The sequence below is a fragment of the Poecilia latipinna genome, unplaced genomic scaffold (assembly GCF_001443285.1).
Source record: "Poecilia latipinna isolate Pla-1442-1.1 unplaced genomic scaffold, P_latipinna-1.0 Scaffold37, whole genome shotgun sequence".
NCBI lineage: Eukaryota > Metazoa > Chordata > Actinopteri > Cyprinodontiformes > Poeciliidae > Poecilia > Poecilia latipinna.
In genome coordinates, this window is record NW_015112653.1 from 715,331 (window position 1) to 741,331 (window position 26,001).

A 26,001-nucleotide genomic window follows, 5' to 3' on the forward strand; every position below is an offset into this window, starting at 1 on the left:
AGCAAAATTTGTTATCGTGACAGACCTAGCTACAACACTTTCCTAATAAAATAAAATAAAATAAAATAAAATCACTTGACTCACTTGGTAATCACCAGGTAGTTTGCTTTCACCACTTACCAATTTGTAGCATCATGTTTGAGACCCACTGAAACCACTGATCTGCCCGAGGCAAACATGCCATTCAGACCAGTAAGCATCTGAGGAGGGAGGAACCGTTTGTGAGTCAGGACAATTGCAAGTTGAATGAACAAACATCTGAAGGGATATCATTGAGACGTCGTTACAATGTCTCGCGTGAAAACGCAAAGCGACATCGCCTGGTTTCACAAATAATCATCCGTCACAGCAGAAGATATTTTGAAAAGTAAACTGCTGCCACTGTGCTGTTGGCTGTAGTAACTTTACTAATATTATATACCACAGAGAGATTTTTTTTTTTAAAACTAGCATTATGTTTGGAAGTCCTTGTATCCATTTTCTTCCTCTCGTTATTCAAATATAGCAACTCTGCGATGGATGTATGAGCATGATCATTACGATGCTCATTACGCAGTTATCAGTTTTTTTAAATAAAAATGCAACTAAAAATATAAGCTCAATATACAAAAATATATCTTAGTGGTTTATTCATGTTAGCCTATACAACAACATGACCAAAAACAACATTGAATGTTTGCAAAAGTAGTGTTCTGGAGTGAAAGACATCAGTATTGAGGGATATTTGAATTCAGATTGAAGTATCAGTACTGGATCAAAATCCCCCAAAACCTGCATCAGAACATCTAATAAAAGCTCTACAACAGTTAATTTAAGAAAGCGAAACAAAAGCAGGGAAACATTGTAGCTATGTCTTCAGAGCCATTAAAACTGGGCTCAGTTAATCCCAGTTTGTTCACAAACTGTGGGCTCACTCATTGCCATTTCACATCATCCTGCTTTTGTACCTTTCTTACTAAATCATTGCGCAACTGATTATTTATTTTGGTTTGTTCTGTTTGTCAATTATAAAGAAAGATAAAATAAATAAATAAAACAATACAAAATACAGAAGGGGCAAAATGACCAACACCCAGTTTGGTCAATTATTTCAGCCAAATGTTGCTACATACCAGAGTTTAGGTAGACATAAAACCACTAGAGTCAAAGTGCAGGAAAACCGTTCAATTAAAACAATGCAATTACTAACAATCAATAGTCTGATGAAGGCACAAATTACCCCAAACACTACTGGCTCCTGGCTAGGGATTTTCTCTCTTTCCAAATAATAAAAAGTCTAACAAAAATAATTTCTTCTTCCACGGAATATTAGAATTTATTAAACTGCAATAAACATATTCAACGTCTTCCCTTCTATTCATCACATGTGCAAAGTAGAAGTTACCCAGGAGGACAGAACATACATTCATAAACACAGCAGCAGGTAATCAATAAACAGTCACCCGGCTATATGCGGTCAATAAAAGGCACGGCCTGCTTCACAAAACTTCTCTGTTCCAGGCCAAAAGTCTTTGCCAATCAATGCAGTGCACACTAAACCTATAATGCCTTTTGGGAGTCTGAAGGCATTTTGTGTGCTCATCAAGGAATCCAAGCATATCTGGGGAAAGATTTGGTCTCTGTTGTTCAGCACGAAAAGGACCACAGAAACTCTCCAAGCCGTCAAAGCGACGTCTCAAAGATGACACCGATGTCCTTGGTGCGCCGCGTGTCGCTCTCTCCTTTTCTGTTCGCGTGAACCTGAAAGCGGATCAGGGAGGCAGTGTCACATCACAGAATGCCAAGCACACTTTCCAAATCTGAGCTGAGATCAGTTAAGGTGCGATTTAAGACGGGATCCAGTCAGAGCGCGGTGAAGGGATTTTGTCATCCACTGAGGCAAGCCAAAGTGGCTTATTTAGCCTAACAAACAGGTGTGAAATTCATAGGAGGAAAATTTTGGAAGATAATCACGGGAATTAATTGTGAGGGTAATTTTGTCAACTTCTTGGCTTAAAAACTATTGGAATTGGAAAAAGTGACTGTGAAAAGCTTCACCCTACATTAGGTAGTGTAACTATTCATGAGTAGATTTAAGTATTTTTATTTAAAATGTCTGGAAGTTAAGAGCAAAGTGGAACTGAAGTCAAATCCCTAGTTTGTGAGCACAAAGGTTTGCTCAACTCAAGTTGGAGACCAAGACAGGGAAGATGGTTTTTAATTTGTTTTACCAAGACAGATTTAAAAATCTGTAGTATTCAGTCCACTTTACTCTGACACCCTAAACAAAACCAAGTGCAACTAACTGCCTTCAGACAAACTTGTGTGTAATTCAACACTCAGATAAAGACTGCTGCTCTTTCAGGGCTTCAGACGTTTCTAGGAGACACTGGTAAACAAGTAGGGTCAAAAAGACCAAGAACAACACCAGACAGGTAACGGATAAAGTTGAGAAGAAGCTCAAGGTGGGGATTCAGTTATGAAACAATATTCTAAGCTTTAAATATTTCTCTGTGATCTGTTTAATACCCCTTCTAACAATGGAGAGAGTAAGACAAAGTTGCAGACAATACCAAGACATGGCAATCCTAAATTGTCAGGCAACAAACGGAGAATTAATCAGAGAGGCAGCTAAGGTAAATAAAGGAGAAAGTTGGTCTGGTCAGATGAGGCCTCAAGTTTAGCAGAAATCCAGATGTAGCAAAAACAAAAAACTAAACAGCCTAAAAATACCACCATATTTTTACAACATGGTGCACAATATGGTGTAGAAATAATTTTGTTCGGGAAGGATGGGGAAGATGACTGAAGCGAAATACATGGAAAATTTACAAGAAACCCATTTAGAGACTGCAATAGACTTGAGAGACTGGGGAGGATTTTCACCATCCAGCAGCTCAATGACATTAAACATACACTATAGATCAAATCATATCTCTATGTTTGATTGGTCTAGTCAGATCCAGATTTAAATTCAATTGATAATTTGTTGCAAGACTTTAAGGCTGAAGCTTTCCATTCCGTCTGACTGGGCTTGGGTTATTTTTCAAACAGAAGATTGAGAAAAGATTTCAGTCTCTAGATGTGCAGCTGTGCTTGAAACAAACGTTCATTCTACAAAATCTCGACTCAGGGGAGTCGGATGTGATGACAAACCACACTTTTCACAATTTTATGTGGAAACAACGCTGAAAACCACGTGCACTGTTCCTTCCATTCTTCATTTATGTGCAACATTATGTTGTTTTATGATATGGCAACCCATTTAAATACATACTTTGTGGTTGGACCAAGGCAAAATGTGAAAAATGTTTGATGGGTGTGAATACTTTTGCAGTTAACGGTCTAACAAGTTTTTTTTTTTGTTTTTTTTGTTTTTTTTTTCAGCTCAAAGCTTGAGATGTACCGTCTGCTCCAGGATTTTCTTTCAGCATGAACAAAGGAGGCAGAGGTTGATATCAGATTATTGAATGTATTTAAACCTTGACTGACAACTATAGAAACCTGACACACAACATGTAGACCATCTCAGTATTTAATAAGTGGTGCTAGACAGTTTTGGATGCTGACGTAATCTGATCTGTGGAGAGCAGCCTACAATGGAGAAAAGAAGAAACGCAAGGTCTCAAACAATGTCCTCGCCAATCCGCCAGTGTGCAGGGTAAGACGATACCAAATAATGCCACAGTGTGCTGCGTCTTTGAAATCAGTATTTTACTCATTTCACTCCTCTGGCTGAGAAGATACAGCACCGCTGATAAATTTGTGCGCGGGACAGAGGGAAAATGAAATGATGCCCACTTTTTTTTTCTTATTTCACAAAGACCTGTTTGAAGTTGCTATATGGTATCTGTCGTCCCAGACAGATGCACATAAAATGGAATTGAACAATGAATAGCCAGCCCTTATCTGCTCAGTGTCTGAAGGGGAAATACATCACAAATGAATTTCACAGGGAAAGAAAAAAAATACATATATACGGAGTTTCTTTATTACAGTAATCCCCATAGAAAGTTTATCCTGGATCACGATGAAGTTAAACCCAATATTCCCAAACGGAGACAGTGCAAAGAAAGCTGCTTTTCTGGACTCATCACTTAAAATGATCTCAAAATTATATTATGAGAAAAGAGATATTGTGGGAAGTTTCTTCGATAACATCAGCGGATCTGAATCTACAAAGAACCAATTTCTCTCTTAAAATTAATCTTACGGTGTTGCGAGGCTGCAAGTAGACACTTTAAATTAAAATGGTAATCAAGTTTCTTTGCTTTGCTTTGTCAGGGTCATGGACATCTTTTGTCACAGCTCGTAATATTTTTGGAGTCTGAGGAGATTAGTGTGCGATGGCTGGTCTCTTACTTAGCGAGAGACCAGCTCTGGGACAGAGGCGGATGGATACCTGCTTGGCCACTTGCAGCAGTGACGCGGCTTCGGCTTTGCCCGTTTTTTGGACCATCTGGTAGAAGAGCCCGCCCCGGTTCTGGAGCAGGACGTACGGCTCGTCGTACTCCTGGATCCTGCCGGCATCCAGAACCTGCAATCACACGTGCAGCAGAATAATAGGTGTGCGGCCCAACACCTGTATACTTTACTTCGGGGAAAACTGACATTTCAGCTGTTTCGCCGGCTGAGTGGAGCATGCAGACGGTGCAAACTTGAATGGGGGAAACAGTGGTTCGGAGTGCAAAAGGAACCATCCATTTGGTGTGACTCAGGCGGCTTGCAAACAGCGGCGCCTGTTTCTGCTTGATACGGCCTCTGACAATGAGAGGAACCTGTTAGCAGAGCGAAAGCCTGCTGCGCTGACTCTGACAGACAGGAGATCAGAGATTTATCCATGTATTTACCCAGGCATTTGCAGAGGCCTAGAGGTGGTCCTCAGTCAAATCCAACAATCACACCCTCAAGGCACTCGAGAAAATTACCATCATTTCTGTGTCATGGCATGCTATGTAAACCACACAAAGAATAGTGCCAGTTCCAGCAGTTTGGAAAAGACTACAATTATAGCACAGACTAATTTAAACAAGCCCGATTCCCTTACAGCACTAATGAGCAGTTTGTCAACTGTGTCGGTGAAAAAGGGAGACTTCTGCAGTTGCTGTCATAATCAATTGTTTATGGGCAGAAAGCTGGAACACCGAGTTTGTGTCTTGAAAATTGTTTTTAATTTGGGGAAAGTCAACTCACACACAGGTCACGGTTTAGTTCCCCCCTCAGCACACGGGGACATTTAACACAAGCATAGGTGTGAAACAGTTCGTGACACTTGGCTTTCCCGAGAAACGCTCTCAGTGGTCAGACAGCCGTCGGGTCGCACTCCGTCCTCCGTAGAGGATTAACAAACACCGCCACGGATGCCACTAATTGGCACCTCTGCAGGCAGCAGCAAGAGAGAGCCAAAGATCAAGTGGCACAAGTGCCGATTCAATAAAAGCGAAAGCTGTGAGGGAGGAATCAACCCAGCTGTTGTGAAATAAGTGAATTAAACGGGTACGTTGGGAGACGAGGCGCTAATGACACAGAAAAGAAGTGTCTGCGTTGTATGGGCCTCAGGTGTGCTGACCAGTGAAAACAAAAAGTGAGTGGTAGTCTACCATTGTTTAGGACTTCTTTCCAATCTTACCCCTCACCTGTCTGCTCCGTTTCTCTGTCTTTGTGATGCTGTTTGTTCATTGATGTTTTCTCAAAAAGACTTCTAAGGCTGGATTTACCTCAGATTAAATTACACACCAATTAACTCTATTTAGTCAATATTTTTGTGAAACATTTTAGAAACTGTATTATTTCCCTTCCACATCACAGTCATACACTTGTTCCAGATGTGGAAAAGCTCAATACCTTTGCAAGACCCTTCTTGTAATGAAATGATCTTAAAATGCAGAATTTAATTGTTTTCTTTTCAGATATTTTCTGCTATTAGCCTTTAGAAAAAATAAATAAATAAATAAATAAAGGAGCTCAAAACACCAACTGAAGTGCTGCACAATGGAAATTTACTGCATCCTTACTTACCAGTATTCTGTCACAGTCAATGATAGTGTTGAGCCTGTGAGCAATGGTGAGGACTGTGCACTCTTGAAACTTGTTCCGGATAGTCTGCTGGATCAGGCTGTCAGTTCTAAAGAAGCAGGGAACACAACACCTGAGAACACACACACACACACAAAAAGAAACTTCTCTTCCTACAAAGCCTTGGGCAGGGATTTTACGCAGGCCAGAACAATGGCTCATCAGCTGCAAAGTATGTGTAAGAGTAGACAGAGAAAAAATGAGGACCATCAGGCGGTTTAAACTGGGCAGAAATGACAGATTTTGACATTGTGATAAGCATGTTTTGTTTTACTCTTTTCAGTATATTAGCTTACTTACAGTCATCAGATCTAAGGGAAACAATCGGTCTGACATTTAGATTGATGTAAAAACCTGCTATTATTTAAAACTTGAAAGTTTCTTTTTCTTTTTTGGCGATGACGGACCCAATCAACAGCAGTTAGGCTGTTGGATAGTTTTCATAGTTTTACGGGAACCACTAGTGCTGAAAAGTAAATACAGCTAATTAGCTCCGGCGTCCTTTAGGTCAAAACTATTAACATTTAAGTTGTATGCATTAAAAACGTAACGAGAGCCATTTGAAAGTTACAGTTCCTGCACAGTGTAGTCTGTCCACTTTAAAGCTGCAAATAAATAAACTATCATTGCCGACTGAGGAAAATACATCACTGCTGACCAAAATCAACCAATCAGAACCAGGAGGAGGATCTCTTGGCTCCTGAAGTGATCAGTGTTCAATGGCAAACAAAAATGGCTGTACTGGCCAATATAAGGAGACATATGCATTCACTATCACAGTTTGTGTTTGTTTATTGTGTCATTTTTAATTATTTGAAGTTAAATATTTTGTGTACACTCGGCTGAGAGAGAGAAAATACTATTATTAATCTTTTATTAAAAACAAAAATAAAAAAAAGTAACAGCAAGGTGTTGCCTGACCTCGGGTCTACATTTGCTGTGGCTTCATCAATAATGAGGATACGGTTTTCCCTGAGGATGGCCCTGGCCAGACACACCAACTGTCTCTGGCCCACGCTGAAATTGGAGCCCGACTCGGTGAGCACCGTTTCCAGCTTGTTGGGCAGCTCCTCCACCACTGCCTTCATCTGCACCTGCAGAGAGAGAGAGCACGCCCCCAACCCTTCATTACTCCTGCATAAAGGCATCCTGTGGAGATCTCTTTAAAGAGCCATCCAAACACACCCATTAACTGGTTGGCACAATGCAAAGCCAGGTCCACTGATGACCTTGGCCAGTGCTCTCTTGTGGCCAGCCTCTAACTTTAATCCAGGCCACCAAACCCATTCAGAAGCAGGACCAGGAGCTGAAGCCCTTCACGGTGGGGGGAACCTTCATCACGGTTGCCCTGACTGCCCAAACACATCTCCTCTTGCACTTTCAATGGTTCCCCGTTACAAGCCGCACATTGAGCTGGGCCCCATGGCCCTAATGGGATTTCCCCCCATGACTTGTGGCGAGCAGGGAGGCTGAATGGCAGCATTGTACGGGGGAACAGAGGGATCCCCCCTGGGCTGGTGAGGGGGAATCATTCAGAGCCACGCTGGAGTACCTCTTGGAGTGCATTCCACAGGTCCTCATCTGTGTGCTGCTTGAAAGGGTCCAGATTCTTCCTCATGGTGCCTGTGAAGAGTACCGGGTCCTGTGGATAGATGGATATAGAAAGAGAAGGCCATAGCCAGTTAAAATAATGACGAAGGGGCAGATGTATAAAAGGGTTAAAGGCAGGATTTATAGAAGACTGAGAGCCAATGTGCGAGGAGAGATGTTCACAAAGAACCTGCTCCACCGAGGAGCTCTATTCACTGCTAACTGTGCTCCAATACATTGATCTTTTTAGTTAGAAAGCAGCAGCTTTGGACTGCTGTGATTGGGAAATAATTGTTGAGGTTTGTTTACAGTTATGATCTGATTCAAAAGTGTGACAGGCTCATTATGACACATTTCCCATGTGGTAGCAACTCAAAAACATGAAGCTTCTGTCAGCAGGAACATATTGCTGCATCCAATTCACCATGTGAAAGACCAGAGTCAGACATCAAGCAACCAGCAGGGGCAACACGTACACAGTTCAAGTCAATTGTCTACATACACTCATAGGCATGAAAGTCATATTAATTTTGGACAATTACTGACTTTCAGTGAAGGACAAGTAGATACAACAAAGAAATAAACAAAGACCTGCTTAGTGTTTTTGTCTGTGACTGACAGATAAAAAGCTTAATTCAAGGCAATAAAATTAAAAAAAGAGGGCACAATGAAACATCACAGGAAACTGACTTTAAAAGACAGCTTTATTGAAGAATGAAACATTGATAAAATGCAAGAAAGTAATATTGACCTTTATTCTTTAGCAACTTTTTTTTTTTTAAATACACACGGTGGAATTTGCTTGTATGTTGTCAATTAAGCTGTAATTGTTGGGTATGTATGGCCAAAGTAAGTTGTGGTTGGATGACATTGACAACTCAAATTGTTTCACATTTATTTTTGGAAAAGTAAAGACAGAACATTCTACTTAATGTTTCAGTACACTGACAATTCGTATTATAATCTTTATTTTTTTTAAAATACTGTCCAAGGACAGTCGCAATAAAACTAGTTCATAGTTTTTGACTAAGCCAAAATGAAGAGAAATATAGGAAATCCAAAAGAATATTGCAAAAGTTAGGTCTGTTTTTTTTTTTGTTTAAGATAAAATTAAACTGAACCAATGTTCTTTCTAGTCTTTATGAAGTGGGGATCATGTTCTCCTTCGTATGGCTGCCTGGTCAAAACAGTTTGTAAGCTGTCCTTATGCTAGAAGTCGAAGACCGTATTTGTCTTTAGTCGAGTTCACAAGGCTCCCATTCCAGTGCAAAAACCTCAAATAATGTTCAACATGTCTTTGTAGTTGAAATAAATCTGATAAAAATCCTTTTACAGATCAGATACATCTTACTGAATACTGATCTCTTACAGCAGCCGAAGGAAACGTTTTCAGATCTTTTTTTTTTTTTTTTTTTTCTTTTTTTTTTTTTGCAACAATCACTGGCAGGATTACTCAGGATTTAGCACTCCTAAGAGGTTCTAATTATCATGCCCACAAAAAAAAGATAATAATGATATGTAAGAGAGAGGTGATGCAGATAGAGGTGATACATGGTAGCAGACATCTTTATCAAGATGTCATGTTTTCATCCTGTCTTAATCACAGTCTGTTAACTTTCGTAACAGATCTCAATCTGACCTCAGTGGTAGACAATACATTTATTTTAAAACTGCAAGATTAGACCAGCAAAAAAATGTCAGCAAATAATCAGTCTAAAAGGTTCAATGTATGCATTAAGGTTACAGAACACCAGGTAAGAGTTATTTTACCCGCTAAACATGTTTTTCAAACTTCAGCTAATATTTTTAATATGTTATATTGGAATTTTATTTAGCAGACATATCAAAATAAAGTAGCTCATACGAAAACTTATACAATGCTTTCAAAAAATTTTACTAATACAAGCAAGTAACGTAATTAAACCATAACGTAGTTTTGAGAATCACATTATGCTGAAATAACAGCTGCATGTTCTTTGCTGTGAGTCTCCACAGCACACAGACACACAATTAAACTTAAATTAGTCTTTCTAAAAAGCTCAGACTCAGTTTAAGCATCTGTGAACATCATTCTAGCACATCAACATGTTTTGATTTAAACCATTCCTCTGTAGATCTGCGTAGGGCTGTCACACTGCTGGAAGATGGACTTTTTCCCCAGTTTAAAGTCTTTGTAGTCCCCAAGAGGTTTTCTTCCAGGATTGCCCTTTAGTTTGTGGCATTCATCCTCCCATCAACTCTAATCAGGTTTCCTTTCGCTGCTGAAGGAAATCATGCCCACAGCATGCTGCTACCACCGCCATCTTTCACGGTAGAGACGGTGTATTCAGGGTTCTGCCACATAAGGTTTTTCTAAGCACAGCATCTTTTATTACGTGTTTGCTGAGTCCTTGATACAAGCTGTGGCAAACTGAGGACAGGAATTATGTCGCCTTTCTTTTAACAATTTAATAACCTCGGCACTTTTTCATTAAGATACCAAAGTATTTATAGTTACTGCTCTATGAGTACATAAGTGTGATTCACCACACTTACGAACCGAAAAAAGAACAAAACAAACAATACATTTCCTCTGAGTCTAAAGTCTTTTAGAGCAAGTGAATAAGTTATTTTGCTATGCTGTACCAGTGTGGCAGCATGATGACACCACAAGATGTAATAGTTGCATCTCGTTCCCTCAGAGATTCTTGGTCAATCAGTTGCAAAGCTTTACAAATCAATCCATGTTCAAAATCAAAAAATACAGACTGCCAGTCAAAGATACACAATCTTTCAGTTTATTAAGGTCTAACTAAAAAAATGCTTTTGTTCATCAATCAATCTTGAGACTAGAAATCGAACAGCAACCAGGCCGTCTGCTCATCTTATAACATGCACTTCTGCTTTAGTTTATGTGCGTTTCTTTTAAGCCAACCATAAATTTGTTTTCCACTTCAAAGTTATGTTCACCTTTGTGTTGGGGTATCACAAAAAAATCCCAAAGAAATACGTTAAAGATTGTGGCTGTAGAGTGACAAAATGTGCAAGTGTTTACATGGCATTTATAATTTCACAAGCCACAATAAACAATCCAAACCTTAACAAAGCAGCAAAGAACGTTTACTGTCAAAAATGAAAATCGCGTCTCAACAAGTCGCATCCTGTGGGGTCAGAAGGGTCAAGACCAACAGCTCAGTTTCCATACAGAATAATAAAGCTTTCAAAACCTAATCCCTGCTACCTGCGCTCTCCCAAAATGTTCCACCTCTTCACCTCCAATGAGCTTTTCCCTCTGTCACCAAAATACCACCTTGTCATAAAGCCAGCCGAAGTCCTAAAGCAGACTAGTTCTGTGACACACTTTAATTGAGGATTCAGTGTTAGGTTGGAAAACTGCTTTCAAGCGCAGCTTTCCATGCGCCAATTATGTGCTCCAGCAGTTCCAAGCCCTCTGTTTGCCACAGAATTCATGTTACACTAAGACATTCCTGAGGGTTCAATAGAGACTGAAATGGATCCTTTTTAATGCCATATGCTGTCACAAATCTATCAGAACCAAATCTCATCAATAGGACTATACAGTAAACATTTAACTTTAAATTTTCTTGGAAAAAAGTAAGGCTACAAGCAATAAAGACAGTTGACAGTGAAAGGCTGCCTGGATGTTGTATTATCTGTGATATTCATTAAAAATAATTTAAATATTAAGTTTTTTAGGTTAATTTATATGAATGCAAAAGATAAAAAAAAAAGTTCAAAAAAGTTCTCTAAGTGCTGCCTACATAATGAAAATGTCACACTGTATGACAGATGAATGTGCAGTGGAAGCTTTGGCTCGTAACCTGGCACTTTTTAAGTCTTCCCTTTAGGAGAGGCAAAGTAAGTAAACAAAATCCCATCAAACATACATCATATCCATCTCTAACTAGTTTAGACGAGGAAGTAAAACTTCATCTGAAGAGGCAGCGATGCCAGAAACCCATCAAATCCACAGAGGAGCATTAATGAAATTGTTTTTGGGCATCTTGGCTGCAGCCGAGAAATGTTTGAGACTTGGGCTAAGTGACGGTGTTCACTGCGACTCTGACTGTGAGGATGGGGAGCTTCTTTTAAGCAGCTTTCCCATGTTTGGGGGGTAGAGGGCTAATCCTCTGTCAGGGATGGGGAACTGCTCTCTTCACAGTACAGGCCGTGGGAGTCTTCTCCCCTCCCTCCACTCTGCTGACACCCACCCGCGGGCTGGCATTTTCTTAATGCCGTATCAGTTTCAACAAGCGGAAATAAAGTTAAACTGTCTCAAGGCATCCGTTTGTCTCACTTTCAGAAATCCCCAGAGAGACGACTGTAATTCTCTTCACTTGCTTTGGCTTTTTAAAAGCCAGGAGGACAAAAAGAGGAGGAACCAAAGCAAGAGGCCGTTACCATGGTTTCTCAATCATAAGAAATCAGTCAGAGACTTTCACTTGAGCTGTCAAAGCCAAAAGTTAGGTGACGGCAGAAGAAGACCAAGTTAAGCAGAGTAGCTTGTCCACTTGATCAGTTTTCTCTCTTTAACTATTGGTCATAACAGGCGGTTTTAGCTTCCAACTACAAAAGACACAGCTCAGAGGAATAAGACAGTTCTTAATGGCGTACCTGAGGGATAATTGACATTTTCTGGCGCAGCGTGTGCAAACCGATCTCTGAAGTCAGAATGCCGTCAATTGTTATTCTTCCCTCAGGTTCTGCCAGTCTGAACATAGCAGAGATGAGGGAGCTTTTACCAGCACCGGTGCGTCCAACAATCCCAACCTTTAGAGGAGAGAAAGGAATTTCAGAGCACATCCATAAAACTCTACAAATTCCCAAAAAAATCTTCTAACGCACACTATAATGCTATAATTGAAAGTCATAATCCTGAAGAAGAATGTCATGTGACATTTAAAATTGTTTTGCTTGTATGAGATCAGGAACTTTTTTTTTCCTCTTTTTGAATTGTGTTTTGTATATAAAAAAAAAAAAAAAAACACTTACATTGACTGACCATTGCATTATGAGAACACAAAGGTAAAAATCCCTGTTGGTGGGATGGGTAAATTAGTCAGTAAAATCATTTTTTGCCTTAGTTTGATGAGTTGAAACATAAAAAATAGTCAAGCCTAAGTTGGACAAGAACTAAACTCAGATGCCTAGATGGCTGAGTCAGAGCATCTCCAAAACTACCCCTCCTGTGGCTTTTTCAACAACAGTGGTTAACCAGTAATAGGGTGATGTGCAGCCAAAGCTCATTGATGCACGTTGGGAGGGAACAACAAGAGCTACTGAAGCTCAAATTACTGCCAGAGTTAATGGTGGTTCTGATTGAGGGATGTCAGGACACACGCTGCATCACGGTTTGTTGTGTATGAGGCTCCACGGCCGCAGACCAGTGAAGATGTCCCTGCTGACCCACATCCTGCTCTGAAAGTGCCTACAAAGAAAACATGAGCCTCAGAACTAGACTACAAAGCACTGGAGAAGGTGGCCTAGTCTAAATGATTCACTTCTTCTTCTTTTACGTCATGTCGATGGCCAGGAGCACGTCCGTCAAATACCAGAGATTGATCTGAATGTACCGTGGTAAGAAGGTAAGGCAACTGGAAAGGCTCGGTTGTTGGCCTCCATATAATTTGACAACCAGTCAAATCTCAATTCATGCAGGTCTGGGACTTAAGAAATCTGCTGCTACCATCTTGTTACTAAATACCACAGCACACCTCTGGGGATCAACTGGAGTCTGTACCTCGATGAGTAAGAACTATTTTGGACATAGTCTATTTTGAAACATTGAATATTTGACTTCTTTGCAGTTTGTGTGTTGCTTTTCATGTTTCATCAATCTAAATAGTAAGTGTATATTGGCATCGGCGTTGTAGAATTGACAATGTTCTGCTGAGTCATGCCTGGGTGCGTTATTTTTCCGTGACGTTTTTGTCACAAAAAAAAAAAAGCATCAAGTGACCACTTGGGAATTAAAATTCAATGCTCTGTGAATGCGTCCAAGCAGTCAGATAATTATTAGCTGAACTGATCAGAAAGTAGGTCAGTTATTCTCATATCTTCCAGCACCGTAGAAACAAAAGGAAGGTGTGCAAACTGATATTATAGTTTGCACAAATGGTTAGACTATTTCTTCCATATCGCCACGGTGATCTGAACAGCTGGTTACCAGTAATGAGTGAATTCCAAAATCTATATTATGAATTACATTTAGCTATATGACAGAAAAAAGTATATTTACTAAAAGTGTGAACAAATCTGATCTTGGTGAAAAGCAAAGAGTCCTTACAAAGCCATTCCTCTTGACTAATAAAGATTTCTTTACAACTGTTTTCCAGTTTAAGGCAACAATAAAAATATCTATTATTAAAGCTACGAGGTGCATTGAAAAAAAAAAAAAAAAACGGTGTCAGGGGAAATAAGATGCACACAACCTCTTATAACCCCATGGCATCCCTCCCATGGGCTGTCAGAGCCAGGGCCTTTTCACTTATCAGCCCATCCATTGTGAAATCAGCTGCCCTGGCCAACCATAACCATGCAAAATACACCCCCTGCATTAAACACAATTTCAATCATCCTTAACCATCTCCCCTCTGCCTTCCTCTGCCCCTCTCCCTCGGCCTCTCCTCTCTCTTATACTGAATAAACAGTTGTCACCGTCAGGTAGCTCAAAATGCAAATTGGAAACAAATGGATCCACTTGAACAGTCTTAATTACATGATATGTATTCCATGAATCACAAATGGTATAGTCCTGAAGATTCAGCAGCACAATATGATGTCCCCTTTAATAATTGATTCAGAAATAATGCCACGTAAAAAAAAAAAAAATAAAATAAAAAAAGAAGAAGAAAAGCACGGCACGGTACGCCTCTCAAACTGGCTGCATATCAAGTCACGCACAGGTGGACGTAAAAAGACAAAAACCTTCTCTCTGGATGTGAAGACAAAACTCAGGTTCTTTAGGACCAAAGGGGAGCTGTCGCTGTAAGAAAAGCTAACGCTGTCAAAGGTGATGGAGCCCTTCTGGGGCCAGTCTCCAGGAGGCCGTTTGTCCGTCTCCCAAGGTGCTTCGCTCTCCAGCTCCGCATACTCAACCACTCTCTCCACAGATGTCATCTAGAATGAATAACATGTAGGCTTTAAGTAAATCTTGACAAAGAACTTTTGCTTTCAACTACTCTGGTTAAATGAAAGAGCTCTCCAGTTTCTGAAAGCATTGGATCATTAATTTATTATCTTCACAATATAAATGGTTGCCTAATTCTAGAGGATAATTGGATTTAGTTGAATTATTTAGTACTTCATGACTTCACTTAAAAGAGATTTGGGAGTCAAAGACAGATTTCAATGCTATTAAAATTGAAGTACACACAAGGATACATTTTAGAGTCTTGTCCTCAAGTCACAATTTTTTATGCAAAAAATAAATAAATAAATAAATAAATAAATAAATAAATAAATAAATAAATAAATAAATAAATAAATAAATAAGAGGTAGCCTGGGTTAGCTGATAAAATTTTGACAAATACTTTTGGCGAAAATCTTATTCATAAAACATTCAAAATGCGAGCCAGGTACACAGCTGCATTCTGTTATGACGCAAATAGTGTAAATGCTCTCACCAGGTTCTCAATCTCTGCACTCTGTCTGACTCCCCACTGAAACATGCCTGTGAGAGTAACGGCATATGACAGAGCCAGGCCCACAGCACCTGGCTCCAGTCCTTCAACACAAGGGGGAAAAAAGGGAAACATGCACCTGCGTGAATTCACAGCTGTATTCTTAATAGCTGTCAGATATTAATAATCCTCTTCATGTGGGTGTGTGTCTGTGATCAGTACAGTACCATCCCTGAAGTAGAGGCAGCCAAAAGCTGTAATCGTGACAAAAATGCAACAAATTCCATCAAGACGCACAGCAAACCAGCGTGAAGTGGTCAGGAAGAGGAACCAGGCTTCTGTTAGTGAAAATAACAAGGACACAGTTAAAATGTTTTTTTTTTTTTTTTTCTAAATCCCTTAAATTGCTAATACCACAGAAATAAAATAATAAGTCTCAGTTCAAGATGCAGTAGTGACTGACATGTGGAACCACTCTGTCTGGACACTGTTCATAACTGCAAAAGGTCATCGCAATTTTCAGCACAGCCAATGTACTTAAAACGACAACTTCTCATCATAGCCATTAGACATTAGTTTCATATACATCATGATATTTTTTTATCATGATGTGGCATCTATCCTGTTTAGTTGAACAAATCTATGTATTCAACAAATACAAGAAATGTAGAAAAGGTTCAATAACCTGGTTTCATAGATATGCACACTCTTAAGCTAACATGTTCAAGTCCATTTTTAATTTTAGCATTTGACAATTAAAAAAAATAAACACCATTCCTACAGTGTAGCTTGGTGGTGGCAGCATCATGCTGTGGGGACACGTTTTCTAAACTGGACCAGTTACAAATGCCAGCCTGTTTTGAGGCAGAGCGCTAATTTTTTATGACATCACAATGGTTCCATGCATACATCCAGATCAACAACATCTGTCTTCACCAGACAAATAATAAAGTTTTGAAAGCAGAGGTAAATTTAACACAATATGTGTGGGGTGACCTGAATATGGATTGTAACGTGGCGTTAATATTAAAAAGAAAAAAAGTTAGGTGCAGAAAGTATCAGCGTAAAGATATTTATACTTATCCAACTAAGTCAATAAGCTTTTCGTATTTTGTTTTGTTTTTTTCTAATAGTTTGACTCAATTTAGGTTAGTTTATTTATATACCAAATCACACCACAAGAAATTTCGAGGCACTTTACATTAAAAAAAAAAAATTCAATTCGATCACAGCCAAACATAATGCTGGCTGTGGTAGTTTCATTTGTTTTGCCATTGAATTGTACAGGATTTTAAAATAGTTTTAAGATTATTTATCAGGGTCTTTTTTTATAAGCAGTTTTCACACTCTTTAGCTCCACTGTAAAATTTCCATACACAGATTAGTCAAGGCCACAGGATACATCAATATCATCTGTCATTTTGCATTTCAAACATTTATTTAACAAGTCTAACCTGAATGAAGATCTTGATACTTGTCAAACATTTGCTGAAACTGATGTTGAACTCTGAAGGCACGAATGGTGCTCAGGCCTTGGAGAGAGGAAGAAAGGTGGGAGAATACAGGACTCCGAGCTTTAAGAAATCAAAGATCAAATAAATGTTAGCACATGAACAAACAGAAAAATTTTTTGATTTTGTACTCTGGTAAAGTACATCATCATTCTTTGTCTTTAAGAATAGTCATTTCGGAGCAGCCATTTATTGTCTATAGAAATAATTTTTAGGGTACATATTTTCAAGTGTGTGTATTAATAGATGTTATTAAATGGCTGCCTCCTAAACATCTGTATGCATTCCATAAGACAAACAGTTAGTTAGCTATCTTCTGCTTTAGTTTGTTTTAGCCAAAAGTTTTATTTTATTCGTCTTTCGTCTCTTTTATTCTAGACTTACAAAGTCACTGAGAAAATCCAAATATTTCCTTTCAGCCCTAAGGTTTTAAGCTTAGGATAAAGGACAAACTATGGCCTAGTCATGCCCACTTGGCATTTTTGCTTTTGTATGTGATGTCATGAACCTTAATCTCTTGAGGAAACTGCTTGTGGCCGAGGCATAGGTTACTGCCACCTTTAGCCTTTATGCTAATAGCCATGGCTTTCTGTTCTACTCCATTAGCATTCCTGTGGTCGACTTTTGTCTATCACCACAAATGGAAGAGCCCATCCCCACACAGCAAAACCGTCTTAAAAATTACTTGTAGACTCTAGCCGCTTGATGTCCCTGGAGGTCTGCAGAAAATAGTGTCGCAGGAACAGGAAGATGGCGAGCAGAGGGACAACAGGAATAAGAATCCCGGGGATAATGACGCCGGCCACCGCAATAACTCCGATGACTTGCAGAAATACCTGAAAAAGAGGAGATGAGGTAGGAGCCCCGTATTCAAAGAACACAGTGCTCTGCTGAGTGGTGTGACTTTGGAGCACTGAGGCTTGCTTCTCAAAACAGAAAAGGAGAATGTATCTTTCTGCTTCATGCGAGACCATTGGCTAAGTAACAGCAGGTTGAGGGATTGGGTTTATGTGACTCACAGTGTGAAAGGAAAACGATCGCTGCGCTAATTCTCACTTAGTAGCAGGTGAGAATTTACCACTTGGCCACAGCAGCCGCATATCCCCGGCTCTCTTGGGCTTTCCCCTCAACACTTCTGGCCCGTAAGCCTCGCTGGCAGAACAGCCAGCCAATGAGGACGGCCACGGTGACTGGCAGAGAGCTCTGGGAACCGCACTGTGGGTGTCTGATACATGACAGTGTAACTGCACAACCCTCAACAACACAATGACTCATCACCTTTGTTAATGGCTCTGTGACACATCTAAACCAGGAGAGCAGTAATGCCTGAACAGGATTGGAGGCATGAGTCTGATAGCGACCAAAGAGACCGCACCATCAGAGTAGAAATGAAAACAAGCATCTAATAATAAAGAACTGGCATCGACAGCAAAAGAGTTTGCATAAACTCATCTGGCAGTGATCACCTCATAAGCAGGTATTTATACAGAACAGTTTTCAAACTAATAAGCAGGGGATTTACACATAAAAACATCAGAAATCACACAATTTAATTATATATGTCTATGCTGCTGCATTTTTTTTTTTATGACTCGGTTAAGTAACTAAATTGTAAGGGGATTTTTTTTACTGTGGATGTGAATTAGCATTCACCTCCAGCATCCACCTATGCCCTAATTTCATAATGTCAAAGAGGAAAACTGAGCAACAACAGCCAAAGATATTTTTTCATTATTTTATGTATTTCACTTAAAAAATGGTAATGCTTTTCTATCCAGTTGAACGAGGGCATTTTCCTTTGTTCCCTCTAGATATGCACATATTTTATAATTTCCCCCATCTCTCTTTTATGGAAACTATGTTGAATGCTGGCTCTAAGGGCAATTAGGGCCTTCGATATCCGATATGCATCCAAAAATATATCCCTCTTGTTTTCTGCTGGCCCATGAAGTAGGCATGCAGGAAGGAAATGGGCTACTTCTTTTGTAACACAGTTTGGTTCGCAAGCAAGAAGATGAGTTGTTTTTGGTTGATTCTGTCCATTTGATGGAAGCAGCTCAAGCACTACTTCCTTTTTTAATTCAAAATGAGAGTACTACACATAGAGAAGGAAGTCAAGCTTAAAGAACTAAGCTACATTTTGGAGGCTCATATTAGTTTAATTTAGACCTGATGAGCTCATCAGATGAAAAACTTCTCAGTCCAACGCTCTTAAGCACGGTTGTTAATTAATGACATCGTGAGAATAATTGTTGTGAAAGGGGAGTGAAAGAGCAGGAGCTTCTTAAAGAGACAGAGGCCCAATTTTAAGGCATCAAATTGTGAAATCAAATTTATTTCAGTAAACAGCCAAGTCATGTTTGGTATTCAGCATTTTTATAACAACTGAAGTTAACAGTTACTTGATTGTGCTAAAAAAATGGCGCTGTGGAAAATGCATAAAACCATCCCTTTAGTATAGTTTTGCACATATTTCAATTTTTACACTATAAATGGACTTGTGTGATGGAGTGTGTAAACTTTTCACATACTTTGATTAAATAGATGCTTGGTCAAAGATTTATAGCACACAACAGGAAAACCTTGCACCTTAAAATTAGAAACTTTGTGGAGATGAATCCCAAAAATGTGAAGATTAGGATCATATTCTTACCTTCAGTGGTCTCCGACTACCCCTGAGAGATGGAAATTTAATTTAGCACCTTAATTGTGGATTTTATCTGCCACTTATGCACACATTTAAGCATGATCACTTTCAGTGTAGGTTTATGATGAAAAGCCACTCAATTCCATTTGCAGTTCAGATAAGAGGGAATTACTAGTCCAACCATTGCTGTGGTGGAGCCCACACAATCAAACAGTGAGTCAAAGCTACTGAGCACAACTGATCCCAAGAATTTCACAGTACATAAGTTTCAATCTAAGCTTTGATGGAAGGCTACCAGACTGCAAAGTGAGATGATGGTGCACGGTCCATCACTGCATGTTATCCAGCCTTTCCTCGAGGGCATAAAATATTAACAGAACAAATGTCTTATCACGTATGCTGGTTCTCCTTTGCTCCCCAGCTAATGGCTGGTTGACACCATGCGACTGTTCTTTCACAGTTGCTGTGGGTTATTCTGAATTCTAATTAGGCCCAATAAAGATGCAGAATTTTCCTACCAAAAAGACCCAAAATGGTGACCCAATTTTAGTTTAGATGTTTGTTTGTTTTTTTGTTTGTTTTGTATCCTAATATTCCAACAGGTTCATGATGCCATGCACTTTAACAAAGTTCTTGGGTCCTTTAAAAGGAAAAAATAGGCCCACAGATCCTCCACCATACTTTACCATGGACGGGAGATGGTTTTCCACACCATCAAGCACAAGGAAGCTCAAGGTTGGTCATATGTGACCAACTGCAAACAGCCAGCAATATTATGTCATCCCTTGAAGAGACAAAAGTCTATCTAACCTCCCTTTAAACACGTAAATACACGTTTTCTAACTGGTCTGATGATGACGCTGTCAATGCAGTCTTTACGTTGACATTGTTGTTTTTCAATGTAGCCAATAGAGGTGAGTTCTGAGTAAGATTCAGCTGAATGGTGACATTTCTTTTGGTTCCAAAATGATCCGAAGTCATTTAGTACCACATTCATTTGGAGAGACATAGATGTGGATCTACAGCTAACATTGACATACCGTTATGAAACACTAGCAGCCCAGAATCCATCATCGTTTAATAGTCGAGCAATACCTTTCACAGTAAAACATGCACAGCAGCTGCAGTTTGTAGCCCATTTATGTGGTTCTTTCCACTCTTCATCACATGAGATAAAAATTGCAACCAAGTCTCAAGTTTAAGGAGTCCAAGTAAAATTGCAAGTGTTTGGGGAACAAGTGGAGTCTGAAGTGTTTTGTCTTTACAAATTAAGTCAGAGTCTCACACTTAAATCACCATGTCTGATATCTGATACAGAAAAACTCAATCTCTAGTCTCATCTGACTAAAGCACACCTTTACAGTTAAAGTCATAGTAGTGCTTACCAAACTGCACATTTATTTATGTGTTGATAGGACAAAAAAATAAAATACTTTTCTTGGCATGCCTTGCAAACAACAAACAATGACAAGGCAATTTTAGTTGTATTGCACATTTTTAGCAAATCAGTTCAAAGTGATTTTCGTGATTAGAAGGAAAGTAAAAACAACAATCAAAAAATATTACATTGCAGTGGCATGGTAAGAGAAAAGAATGACGGGCTGAAAAACAAACTACAGTGATGTCCCAGTTGTTTTTAATTAAAGGACATTCTAACCAAATAAGGTTTTAGCCTCGATTTGAAGGAAATCTGTTTCAGCAGTTTTCTGGCTGTTTGTTCCAGTTTAAAGGACCATAAAATCTGAATGCTGCTACTTCAGGTTTGGTTCTGGTTCTGGGGATGCAAAGTAGATTGGAACCAGAATACAGGAGAGGTCTGGAGGGTTGACACAACAGATTTTTAGCGTATTTCGTTGCTAAGCCTTTCAGCGATTTCAGTGATTTATAAACTAACAACTAACTCCTTTGCCCCCCAGCTGACGACTGGTTGACATCACGAATCTGTGCTTTCACATTTGCCTTTTGCTGATCTGAATTCAAATTGGGGCCCATTTCAGACGCAGTTCACCGAAGGTCCAAGCCTAACCGGCTTATCTGTCAGTGGGGTCATCTGAAGGGGCAGCTGAGAAACAGGAACCATTAGAACGAAAAGCTCGCCTCCTCCTGTTCCCCAGGGCGTGATGTCACCAGGATCCTGTTTGATGTGACCCACTTGCGTGGTTTGGTGTTTTTATCACGCGAGCATCGGGAACACCGGGAGACCCCCACCCACACTACATACAGATAAGTCGGATAAGTGATCCTTTGCGAGCATCCACCTCACCCCCTCGGACCACATCCACATCTCCTATGAAACCACACAGGAACAGAAAACTCCCGAAGCCACATCCCGCTGCACATAAAAGTCGATAAAGGGATGAAAGGTTTTGTATACCAACAGTTTAAATAAAGAATTACCACTAATAGCTCTTTAGCAAGAAAAGAAAGCTACCGCACGCATGTGATTCAGTCATCCAGGCAAACTGGGCGCGCTGCCGTGTCCAAAGACCATTCAGATCTCCGCTGACCCTAATTGCTTTATTTTTCCAACGATTCTATCAGCTCTTTGATGTCTAAGTAAATGCAGAAAATTGAAGTTAATTGCTATATTTGTGCTCGGCAATGATAGCGACTGTTGTTCCACAACTGAAAATAAACACTTCCCTGTAATTAAACATCCCTCCGGACACAAGAAATCATTATGCTTTTTACAACTCCTTTTTCATCCTCCCTTTATTTACTAACAGTGTGCAACATTTGCCACTGGGAAAAGAAAAAGTGCACAGAAAACAGGAAACAACAGGAGAGCATGTCGGAGCAGAAATCGCAAAAGAACTCCTCTATCTACCCAAAACTTTTTTTTTTCTTTTTTTTCTTTTTACTCCACGCTTTTTGTGATAGAGCAGGGGGACAAATAAGTCGCAAGGGTCAGTGGTACTGAAACAAAACAAGGCTGTTCCACTTGGGCTCTGGAACAATAGAGGTGACCTGATCCATTCTACTCTGTGCTTGAGCTTTATTTTAAAATTAAATGCCCAGATGCTGAGGCTTTTCTTCGGGAGAAATGACTGTGGACACCTCCTTCACATTTTCCCCTTTTCTGGGCCATTTTCACTTCATAAAGCTGCAGTCAATGTGTTTTGTGTGTGTGTGTGTGGGGTGGGGAGGAGGGCCTGACACATACTGTGGTGGTCTCAGCCGCTGTCTACATTGGTGGCTCAAGTAGTCCAAGGATTAGACCTTTGTGTGCTCTGAAAAGGTAAAAAGAAGTCACTTATTTGGGTTCAGTCAAGCTGCTGATTTCCAACCCCGTTTTGGAAATAAGAGAAAGGCTTTGAAATGCCGTCTCCCCCAGACTCCACTATAAATCACCAGTGCCTGGCAAATTCATTCATTCATTCACTCAGCGTCATTCTGTTGGGAACAACACAAAACCATTTTCAAATGCACAATAAACAACAATTCCGAGATACAAAAGTCACAAAAAGCACCGAATTCATTATCTCCTTCGTGCTGACGCAGGGCGAGATTCTAGATTAGATCCCGACTTTGTTATGTAAGTTCCCAGACTCAAAGGACCCAGGGCCTTGCCCTGCGTGTCTGAGTCAGAGCGCAGCCGAGGTGCTGGACCGCAGCATCAAGGGAGGACCACACATACACACACGGGAAAGCTTTTACTCGGCCGGTGCTCGCCATCAAATGACCATGTGTGGTATTGCTGACCGGCCACTTAAGTCCACGCAAAACATGATGATGTTTTGCTTCTATTTTGGCACACATTTGTGTCAATACGTCAGTTCAGTGAATTGAAAACTTCATCAGATAATTTAAAGAGCATGCAGCAACCTACTCTTTGTTCATCTTTTATGGAATAATCTCAAACCAAAATTTATTTTTAAAATGTAGCTCTTAAATTTAGTTTATTTAGTGGCATTGTAGTATAGTGTAGAAATCACATGTAAAATAAATATTTTATTTGATCAAATTCCCCCATATGAAAATTATAGGTACTCCCTGATGTTTTATAGATTTCTGGACATTTGAGTACAATGCCATTTTAGCTGTAGAGCAGCACTTAAAGAACACTTAGGGAAACTCTGTTAGTATTTTTGACTTAAAATGCCCTTTTCTGGGTTTTAGGTTTGGAAAAAGTTGATTCTTTAAAATCGGTTTAGAGTTGATTTTGTCATTTGTTTTGATCATTCTTATTATCCTGCTCAAACACCTGTTCCAATGTACTCTAAAAAGTTTCCAAGAGACTTTGGAAGAGAAACGGACGTATGAAATTACAGATCCTCCACAGTCCTCATCAATGAGGTTATTTTCCAAATGTCCATCTTTTGTTTCATGCAAGACCCACCTATAACTCCTGGTCTTACATCCCTTGCAGTTCTGTTTACTGAGAAAGGTGATAGATAAGTACAGGTCCTTATGTAGCCTACAGGCTAGAGGTTAAAAGAAATTAACCTGTGTCATTTCATACTTATATATTAGGGAAACAGCCATTGATTACTATTTAGAAGTTAAAAATACAATGAGAGTACTTTATGAAAGAAAAGAAAATTGCGTTGAATAAAATTACTAAAATGTTGATCTAAAAAAAAAATTCAATATGAGATTAAACTACTTTAATGCAGTCAAACATGAATTTATTTCAAGGCTGTTTCTGTTTGCATCTAAAATTCTACAATGAACAACCTTCTGTCTTTCTCAGGTTACACTTTATGACCTATAACCCTGAAGGCAGTGCATTCTTTACTTCTTCTGTCACTGGTTTGGTGGCACGGCAGAGAAGCAAGTTGGTGAAATCCCATCCTGCAGGGTTCATAGTGACATCAGCAGTTCTCATTTCCCACAAAAGACACTAAAGAGAGTTGAGGTACAAAGGGAGCGACAATATACAAGCATCCAAAAGGTCTCTAAGCATCTTTAGTCCTTTGTTAAAAGTTTTATAATATTATAAAATGTATTGAACTTGTGGGGTTTCTTTAATCTACATGTTCCACAAATTATGAAGTTGACTTTTGATTTAACAGTCTCTAAAGGGCTATTTCATTTCTTTTTTAATAATAATTAAAAAAAAAAAAGCCAGACCACCAAGGTGACTGCAGCTGTTATAAAGTTGATTAATTAAGAAAGTCCTGTCTAGCATCTCTATTTGTTCAAAAAAAAGAAAAACCTCACAACTTGATGTCAGCCAGTTATAGAAAATTACAAACTGCTTGCTCTAAATAATTATCCTTCATGTGAAGCAAATGTAGAGTTTGAGTGGCTGTTGTTTAACTGTTGAGTAAAGCACGCACTGGTTATGTGGAGAAAAGTGAGACCTGAAAACCACTGCATGGCTCTCTTATATGCAGCTGTAGAGAATAGCATGTTGATGTATTCCTGTGCACATCATCAGCAGCAATGCTGATAAAAAGTGGAGCAGGAATCACAAAGCACATTTGAACATAGGCAGAATTTCAATGGCTCCAATTGTGGTTAATTTCAGACAGACTGTGACTGCAACTGTGTATTTTTAAATTTCCACAGAGGTGCCAGTTTTTTAGGTCTGCATGCTTCTTCCCTCCGCCCCCCAGATAAACAGCCACACAAATAATCCTTTTATTAAGTCAAATTCAATTCAAATAAATTACTATCCCTACTTTTCTCATGGTTAGACACGGTGTTATGAACTGAGCATAACATTCAATGTATATTATTCCGTCTTCTACCTTTTAACTATGTTCTTAGCTGACTTGTGCTTGCTTTTTTCATTAATTGCTTTTTTGTATAATTTCTTAATTTACTTTACTGAAATAAATCAAGCTACAATGATTCTGAACCCTGAATACAGTCAAAACAAATGAAAAGTTCAAGAAATTGCACTTGCACTTTGCTCAGTCCTGCTTTTCCAAACTTATCCAGATTTCAGGGAACCCTCTTACCAATTGTAATGCTTGCATTATGCTTCCCTCATCAGCACTAGCAAAAGCCAAGCCAAGATACACTTGAATGACAATAACAGTGTGCTGATTTTCCATTAAAATCCTTTTTTTGGTGGTGTTGTTGGAGAAAACAGGGGGGGTAAATGCAATACCAAATCCAACAGTTGGTGGTGGAAGCTTGTCAAGAGCCTTCACTGAGATTCCACCCAAAGACCCCCGTATTCACTCCTCATTGTCTTGGCCTCCTGCTCTGCCCTCTTTATGAAAATAAAGGCAACCCAGGATTTAAAGGTCAAGTCCAAACAAAAGCTGACAGTCCCCAAAGGCTGAGGTGTTTTTAATTGACATTTCTGTCTTTGTCCCCTGACCATAAAGAGGAGGAGAGAAAATAGTCTTTTCTCTAATATACTAACTTACTACTAAATGAGACCTGTGGAAAAAGAAAAAAAATAAAATAAAATAGGGCTGTGGGGTGTAACCAGGTTCCACCAGCTTGAGGGAATCCCCTTGTTAGGAAGCTATGGGGGTAGTGTTGAAGGGCCGTGAAGTGCTTACTCCGCCATAAAGGAGGGAAGGCTCAGGCACAAATCCTCACACAGAAGCGGCCTCTCTCCATAGAGAGAGATAAACCAGTTAGGGCTTTGTTTATGAAGTTTCACTTTATTCC

General features: G+C 39.5%; 1 protein-coding gene across 6 annotated transcripts in view; it reads right to left on the bottom strand.

Moving 5' to 3' along the window:
- Positions 1 to 604: 604 nt before the first annotated feature.
- LOC106954972 (multidrug resistance-associated protein 4) overlaps positions 605 to 26,001 on the bottom strand; it is a 58,483-nt gene continuing 33,086 nt past the window's right edge. For 4 of the 6 annotated variants that reach the window (XM_015044857.1, XM_015044888.1, XM_015044875.1 and 1 more), the window contains 11 exons: positions 17,464 to 17,614; positions 16,722 to 16,841; positions 15,495 to 15,605; positions 15,271 to 15,371; positions 14,572 to 14,763; positions 12,259 to 12,414; positions 7,607 to 7,696; positions 6,976 to 7,148; positions 5,998 to 6,103; positions 4,382 to 4,516; positions 605 to 1,740 (listed from right to left, as the gene is read on the bottom strand). In XM_015044857.1, coding sequence (XP_014900343.1) covers positions 1,663 to 1,740; positions 4,382 to 4,516; positions 5,998 to 6,103; positions 6,976 to 7,148; positions 7,607 to 7,696; positions 12,259 to 12,414; positions 14,572 to 14,763; positions 15,271 to 15,371; positions 15,495 to 15,605; positions 16,722 to 16,841; positions 17,464 to 17,614 — 1,413 coding nt within the window. In that variant the 3' untranslated portion in view covers positions 605 to 1,662. Of the gene's footprint in view, positions 1,741 to 4,381; positions 4,517 to 4,590; positions 4,741 to 5,997; positions 6,104 to 6,975; positions 7,149 to 7,606; positions 7,697 to 12,258; positions 12,415 to 14,571; positions 14,764 to 15,270; positions 15,372 to 15,494; positions 15,606 to 16,721; positions 16,842 to 17,463; positions 17,615 to 26,001 lie in introns of those variants that run through there. The other 2 variants (XM_015044866.1, XM_015044883.1) reach the window with 2 other exon arrangements.